General features: G+C 43.5%; 1 protein-coding gene and 1 long non-coding RNA gene across 2 annotated transcripts; one reads left to right on the forward strand and one right to left on the reverse strand.

Annotated features, from left to right (window-relative positions):
* The first annotated feature begins 326 nt into the window (after nucleotides 1-326).
* LOC121755992 (protein ROH1-like) lies at nucleotides 327-1,826 on the forward strand. The gene has a single exon (XM_042151447.1). The coding sequence runs from the start codon at nucleotides 557-559 to the stop codon at nucleotides 1,691-1,693; it is 1,137 nt and encodes a 378-aa protein (XP_042007381.1). The 5' UTR covers nucleotides 327-556; the 3' UTR covers nucleotides 1,694-1,826.
* A 3,492-nt stretch (nucleotides 1,827-5,318) lies between these two features.
* LOC121754128 lies at nucleotides 5,319-6,698 on the reverse strand. Its single transcript, XR_006040550.1, has 2 exons — nucleotides 5,914-6,698; nucleotides 5,319-5,483 (listed from the first exon to the last, which is right to left on the reverse strand). It is a non-coding gene; the product is annotated as an uncharacterized LOC121754128 (long non-coding RNA).
* Between the last annotated feature and the right edge of the window lie 1,170 nt (nucleotides 6,699-7,868).

Genomic DNA, 7,868 nt, shown 5'->3' on the forward strand with positions numbered 1-7,868 from the left:
ACAGATTTATTTTCCGAAAAATTAAGGAGATCATAAATCCAAAGTTTTTTTTTTATTTTTTTAGGGACTTAAAATGCAAATAATATTGACGAAAGGCGTGTCCAATTCGCGTTTTCCAGAGTCATAAGCCATCCATTTTGGTCCTTTCAAATAATATTGCCTTTTCCTATTTTCGGCCCTCAATATTCCACTTTTTTCTTAAACATTAATTACTTAATTAACAGTTCAAATTAAACAGATTTTTGTAATTTAAAATCACTGTTACTCTGTGACGAAGACTACTTTTCCCAACAAAAAAATATTACGCGGTACAAATTCCCCCAATAAAACCATGTCATTTCTCTCTAGGGTTTCAAACATCCAACGCCTTCACTCTCCACTCCTCTTCCTCTCCAATTTGGAATCGGTTAATCTGCGAAGTAGATTTTACAAGTTGTGTGGAATTCGTGATCGGAATCAGTTCTTCTCATTTTCAAAATCGAAGATTCAATTTCTGGGTTTTAGGGTTTGATTATCCCCAATTCGCCGATTTCATGCGAGCTTAGAGAGATCGTAAATGCCGATTACCGAATTTCACGACGCGTCGCCATCGTCTCAGAGCTCCAATTCCGGCTCCATCTTCTCGATCCTGAGCCGCCGCCGCGACCAGGTCCACTCAACGGCGCACGGCGCTGCCGAGACGGAGGCGGAGGTCTTCCAGCGCCACGTGGCCGACCGGTTCCACGACCTAGCGGCGGCGGATTCCGGCAGCCTCCTCTCAATTCCATGGCTTCGTAGCCTCCTCGACGCGTTCCTGTGCTGCCAGGAGGAGTTCAAGGCGATCGTGTTCAACAACACGGCCAGCCTCAGCCGGCCGCCGATCGACCGCCACGTCGCCGATTACTTCGAGCGGAGCGTCAGAGCCCTCGACGTCTGCAACGCCATCCGCGACGGAGTCGAGCAGATCAGGCAGTGGAAGAAGCAGCTGGAAATCGTGCTCTGCGCATTGGACAAGCAGAGGAGCATCGGAGAAGGCCAATTCCGCCGCGCCAAAAAAGCCCTAATCGACCTCGCCATCGGAATGCTCGAAGACAAGCAATCAAACGCTACATTCGCGCAGAGAAACCGCTCCTTCGGCCGCCAACAGAGGAGCCTAGGCCATTTCCGGTCCCTCTCCTGGAGCGTCTCCCGGTCATGGTCAGCCGCGAAACAGCTGCAGGCAATCGGGAACAACCTCCTCCCCCCGCGGCCGAATGAGGCCAACGGGCTCACCCTAGCCGTGTTCACGATGAATTTCGTGCTCCTGTTCGTGATGTGGGCGCTGGTGGCCGCGATCCCCTGCCAGGATCGGGGCCTGCAGGCCCAATTCAACGTGCCGAAGCAGTTCCTGTGGGCCGGGTCGATCCTCTCGCTGCACGAGAGGATCGTGGAGGAGTCGAAACGGAGGGACAGGAGGAACGTGTGCGGATTGCTGAGGGAGATTGAGGAGATTGAGAAATGCACGCGGCATTTGAATGAATTGGTGGATTCGGCTGAGTTCCCGTTGAGTGAGGAGAGGGAGAGAGAGGTGAGGCAGATGGTTGAGCGAGTGAGGAATGTGTGTGAGGGATTGAAGAGGGTGCTTGATCCATTGGAATGCCAAGTTAGAGAAGTGTTTCATCGAATTGTTCGGAGCAGAACTCAAGGTCTTGATTCGGTTGGCCGTGGTGATTGAAATGGGAAGTTGTCTTGTGCTACTCCATTTGTTACATAACCATCGTTTTTATGTAAAGAAATTAGCAAAAAGGAAAAAAAGATTGGACTTTGCTCGTGTCCATCATCTATATAGTGAATTTTTTTTGACTAAATTGTCTTTCTTGGATGATTTATTTATGTTTGGTTTACACTTTTAATGAAGGCTTGTTCTTGGTTTTGTAAAAAATGTGTTCTTTTTGACCAAGTGTTTCCTATTAGGTTGGTTGTTTTCAGTTTCAACGATGCAGTTAGATGAAGCCTACCTATTCTACCCAACTAGTTTTCTTGTTATTTTGATTAATGTAATCTTGAAAATGACGATTTGATTTCTTTGAATCTTAGGAAAATAGCTTTGGTTGATAATTCATGGTTTTTTCCTTTATTTTGAAATGGGTTTTGTTATTTTGATTTTGATTTTTTATTTGGGACGTTGACATTCTCTGCAACATTTGACTTTTGTATTTTGACCACGACATCTTCCGGATGTCCACTTTCATTCTCGATTATGTTGAGCCTTTCAGCAGCAGCCTTATGAAAGAGACCTTCAGTTTTGTTCTTTCTCCGGCACCTTTTCTTACTCAGATTCGACTTGTCGGACATTGCTATCACCTCAGTGGTTTGGTTTGGTTGACTTGCGAACCTTGGCTTAAATACAAAACGAGGTGGTGTTCATTTAGCTCAAATCTCAGCTTCCAAAAACGCAGCTCAAAGTTGTGTTCATTGGTTTGAATGTGATGACGAGGGCTCTTCAACGTATCGTGCTGCTATTTTTGGTCTATATGTTTATCCAGGTCATTCCCGATAACAGATATAGCTTATGTGCTTCTAGTTTCATTCGTGACTACGGCTGATAATTCGGTCATCGGTTAGTCGGTTAACCGATGACCGAACCGAACACCTCGGTTCTCGGTTAACCGAGAACCGCCCCATCTCGGTTATCGGTTAATTTCGGTTCCCATCTTCAAGTGTTGATCGGTTATCGGTTAGAACCGATAACCGATCGGTGTGACCGAATTTAGGACCGAAAAACCGATTAAATACCAAAAACGCAATATAGCGCAAGTGGTGGCTAGGCTGGGAATTTTTCGTATGAAATGTCCAGGGATCGATCCCCATGAACTGCAAAAACTTTTTTTTTAAAATTCGGTTCCGGTTCGGTTAATTGGAACCGAACCGACCCTATTCGGTTAGGAACCGAACCGAACCGAGGCCAATTCGGTTTCGGTTCCGGTGCTTCAATTTCGGTTTCTTTTGATTTCGGTTAACCGGGTATTCGGTTCGGTTAGAACCGAACCGACCGAATACCCTGCGCTATTCGTGACAATTCAGAACGAGCCTTCGTTTAAGTCAAAGACAAATGTGCACAAGGTGAGAGATTATGTTACTTATTGCTATTTTAATTTCCACCTTGAGTGCAGTGATGATGGGCTGACGGAGCCAGAGAGATATCATGCACCTTCACCCTTTGAGAGAGAATTCTTGCGTTATTCAAGCCAAGTAATTGCCAGATACACCATTACAAAGTGATTGCTTATGCATCACGACAATTGAGGCCACACGAGTTGAACTATCCAACCCACGACTTGGAGGTAGCAGCGGTAGTACACGCCTTAAAGATTTAGAGACATCACCTCTACGGAGTTCGATGTGAGATCTTTATGGATCACAAAAGCCTGAAGTATTTCTTCGAGCAGAAAGATTTGAACATGTGACAATGGAGATGGCTCGAGTTGGTGAAGGACTACGATTGTGGCATCAATTACCACCCCGACAAAGCAAATGTAGTGGCAGATGCTTTAAGCCGGAAGAACCATTCACAATTGGCTACTTTCCTCACCAAAGAAGAAAGCTTGATTCGCGAGTTCAGCAAGATGCGTTTGGAAGTGGTGAGGGCACCGGAAACAGTGGAGCACGAATCGCCACTTTAGCTGCTGAGCCTGATCTAAGGTCGAGAATTATTGAAGCACGACAGATGTATGCGAAATTAGAGGAAATTCGCGTAGAAGTGCGAACTGGCGAACCTGGGAATTTTAGTGAAGAAGGTTACAATGCCCTTACATTCGAAGGAAGACTGCATGCCGAATAACGAGGGACAAAAAAAGAGATTATGAGTGAAGCGCATGAAGTACGGAAATGTACCAAGATCTGAAGAAGTCCTTTTGGTGGAATGGTATGAAGAGGGACTTAGCGTCATTCTTCGAGAGATGTTTAGTCTGCCAGCAAGTAAAGACTCTACATCAACGCCCGTATGGAAAATTACAACCACTAGAGATTCCTCAGTGGAAATGGGAGCACACCGCCATGTATTTCGTGACGGGATTGCCGAGGACTCTGAGAGGGAACACCTCTATTTGGATAATTATAGATCGACTTACCAAGATTGCACGCTTCACACTTCATAACCAATTCTCATAAGATATGGGTCCAACAAACTAGCTCAAATTTACATGAGGGAGATAGTTCGATTGCATGGAGTCCCAATGACTATCACGTCCGACCGTGACCCAGAATTCACCTCAAGATTTTGGATAAGTCTACAGAAGGAGCTTGGAACCAAAATGAACTTCAGCACAGCGTTTCGCCTGCAAACCGATGGACAGTCCGAAAGAACGATCCATACTCTCGAAGATATGTTGAGAGTCGTGGTACTCGACCGAGAAGGAGGCTGGGAGGCAGCACTATCTCTGACTGAGTTCTCCTACAACAACAGTTTTTTGGCAATGATAAACATGGCGCCGTATGAGGCATTATACGGAAGAAGGTGTAAATCGCCGCTCTACTGGGACGAAGTTGGCGAGAGAAGAATACTTGGACCCGATGCAGCTGAAGAAATGGTGGGAATCGTTCGGCAAATTCGAGAAAGGATAAAAGAAGCTCAAGACAGATAGAAATCATACGCGGATGTCCGACGAACCGACTTACAATTCCAAGCTGGCGATAAAGTTTTTCCTGAAAGTATCTCCGGCAAAAGGGATAACACGATTCGGCGTCAAGGGCAAATTGAAGCCGCGATTTATTGGGCCTTATGAATTTCTTGAAGGAGTGGGTCTCGTCGCATATCGGTTGGCGCTACCACCAAGCCTTGGAAATGTGCACAACGTTTTTCATGTGTTACAATTACGAAAATACGTGTTCGACCCGAAGCACGTGATCCGTTTCGAAGAAGTCGCCTTGAATCCAGAATTTGAGCCACGAGGAGAGACCCCAATCCATTCTGGACCGAAAGATCTAGAATGTGAGAAATAAACATATTGCTTGTGTGAAAGTACATTGGGAAAATCACGGGCATGAAGAAGCCACGTGGGAGAATGAGGATAAAATGATGGATTTGTACTCATAAGTTTCTACTTGAGGATAACAAATTTCGGGACGAAATTTCTGTTAAGGTTGGTAGGATGTAACGCACCGTTTTTCTAAACCTAATTTTTGAACCCTAAAGTACTTGCGTTTAATGAAATATTTATTGCGAAGTCCGTGAATTAATTGTTGGTGAATTAATTGTTGAGTGGAATTTCTGGACTAGAGATTTGTGAAATAAATTACTGCGCGAATCTAAAATAATTTCCTTTCCATGAGGAATAAATAAGTGGACTCGATTCGCAAGCTGAATCGAATAAATTGGATAAATAATATAGAAATCCAGTCCGTGATGAATAAATCGTGGACTGCACAATTTAAAATAAAATACAATGGACTGTAAATTAACTAGTTTAATTAAATATTATGTAGAGATTTTCCTCCTCCGCGATGAGTTTTTCCTCCTCCGTAATCTGCAAATAAAATACCAAATAAATCCAAATTAAACCAAAATCATATAAAATAAAATAAAAAAGGGAATTCAAATCCCACTCCTAATCCCACGATTAAAATAAAACGCCCCTCCCCATCACTCCCATAAATCTCTCCCCAAACCTAAACTACCATTAGCCACCTTCTCTCTATTATATATTTTATTTCCAAATCAGATTCTCTCCTATCGTTCTCTTCATTTTCTCAAGGTAATCTCACAAATTTCATTCTAGTTTTCATGATTCAAACCAACTCATTCAATCTTCTTCTAGCAGAAACCGTGAACCAAACTTGAAAGACGGAGCTATCGCGTGTTTTCTCAAATTCTGTTCAAGGTATACTTCCTCCCAATTTCAATTCCTATCGTGTACATCATACTAGAGCATACCACATAGTTTGGAACTCAAATACCTGCTAGAACATATCACTTTGTTGCACCAATCGAAACTCAAAATCGAAGTAAATAAAGTAAAACCGAACCAAGGCAACCAATGCTGCAAATGTATCTCAAAATTCTCGGGGTTATTATCTCCTATCTTTGGCGTTTTGATTCTTTCCTCATCTCGGCAGAATGCCAAACAGAAACCATAACCATGTCTAGGTTGCAAATATATCTAGCAAAATATAAATCACTTTCAAGATCAAATTTTGCAGAAGGTGGGCAATATCAAGAACTCAACATAAGCAGATAACCCATATCGACAGATAGTGTTAAAGAATTGAACCTTATTTCACCAAATCAAGTAAGAACCTACCTACAAGATTTAAATCGAGAATTTCGGGGTTGTGCGGGGCTGCACGACCATCGGCGAGCCGCGTCTTCCCGACGCGACAGCAGCTCTTCCGGCGGCAACGATCCAGCAGCGGTGGCGGTGATGTTCCGGGGCGGAGCAGCGGCTACAGCGGCATCTCCAGGCGGCGACAACAGCATCTCCCGGCGTCTGACGGCGAAGGCGGCTCGGCTGGACGGCTGTGTAGACGACGCAGCCAGCAGAAGCTCTTCCCGGCGGCGACGGAACAGCAGCGCGACAGCAGCGTCCTCTTCCGGGGAAATCAAAGGAGCAGTAGCTAGCTCCGGCGAGGCGACTATACAAAGGCAGCGGTGGCTGGTAAGATGGGAGACGACGACGACAGATTGAGAATGTCTGCAATTTGTCGAGAGAGAGAAGAAGGGAGAGGGAGAAGAAGATAGAGAGAGGCGTGGGGTATGGGGAGTAATTTTTGGCCTTTTTAGTTTAAAAAAAAAAAAGAGATTGGGCCTTGGTTTTAAAAAAAAATTTGGGCTTTTTATTTGATTAAGGAGAAGGATGGGAGTATATTAGTTGGGCAACTTTAATTTGGCCTCACAAATTTTGAATTGGATTAATAAGATGGATGGGGATATTTTAGTTTGGGCCAATAATAAAATAAATCTTTGAGTTAATAATTAAATTAATTGTGGGGAATTATTTAGTTAATTCTTGGAATAATTCGATGTACAATTAATTTACCCCAAGTTTTGAAATAAATGTAATTGCGAGGGGAAGTACTTGCGATAATTCAGCTAAGCGCTTATATAACTTTGTGAATTTATTTGACATCGTGTAAAAAAATACGAGGAGCCAATGGAGGAATTAGGGGCGTAAGTGGCCGCCGAATAATCAAAAATTGAGAAACGAGATAAAAGACTTTACTTAGGATGCACGCATTTTTAATTATGTATTTGAAAAGTGTGTTGATATGTATATTATCTAAATGTTAAAGGTGAATCATCGCATGTGAATCGTGATACCAAAGGGAAGAGAGAACTTGAGATTTTAAGCATTCGAGGTGGGCTTTCTTTTACCAAACTCTTTTACGTTTTCAAAAGTATGATTATGGTGGAATAAGGGTGGTTTAAATTGTTATGTCATGCCATGTTTGTTTTGATGATGAGATTGTTGCCTGATGCCTAGTTTGTGAGTTCGCTCCATTAGGCTATAGGGCTATGTTAAGATTGTTGCCTGATGCCTAGTTTGTGAGTTCGCTCCATTAGGCTATAGGGCTATGTTAAACGAATTCGGGTCTGAGTAGGGCCGCAAACCCTATCAGGCTAGTGTACACAGGTGAGATCGTGAGCCGTCCTTGCTAGTCGGCCGGTCTCGTGGGCGAATAGTGTGGCCACACTTTCGTCGCACCATGGAAAGAGGATTTGATTGAATGATGGAAAGAGGATGTGATTGAATGATTGATGAGAAAGTGGGGAGATTGTTTTGACTGGCCAGTCTATGAAAATTGTTTTGTGATACTCGATGATATTTCTTTTCTAAATGTAAAACTCGAGTTCACTATGGTATGGATGACATAACTTTCATCAAATGTTTTCGGCATAAGCCCACTGAGTATAT

The sequence above is a fragment of the Salvia splendens genome, chromosome 11 (genome assembly GCF_004379255.2).
Source record: "Salvia splendens isolate huo1 chromosome 11, SspV2, whole genome shotgun sequence".
Taxonomy (NCBI): Eukaryota; Viridiplantae; Streptophyta; class Magnoliopsida; order Lamiales; family Lamiaceae; genus Salvia; species Salvia splendens.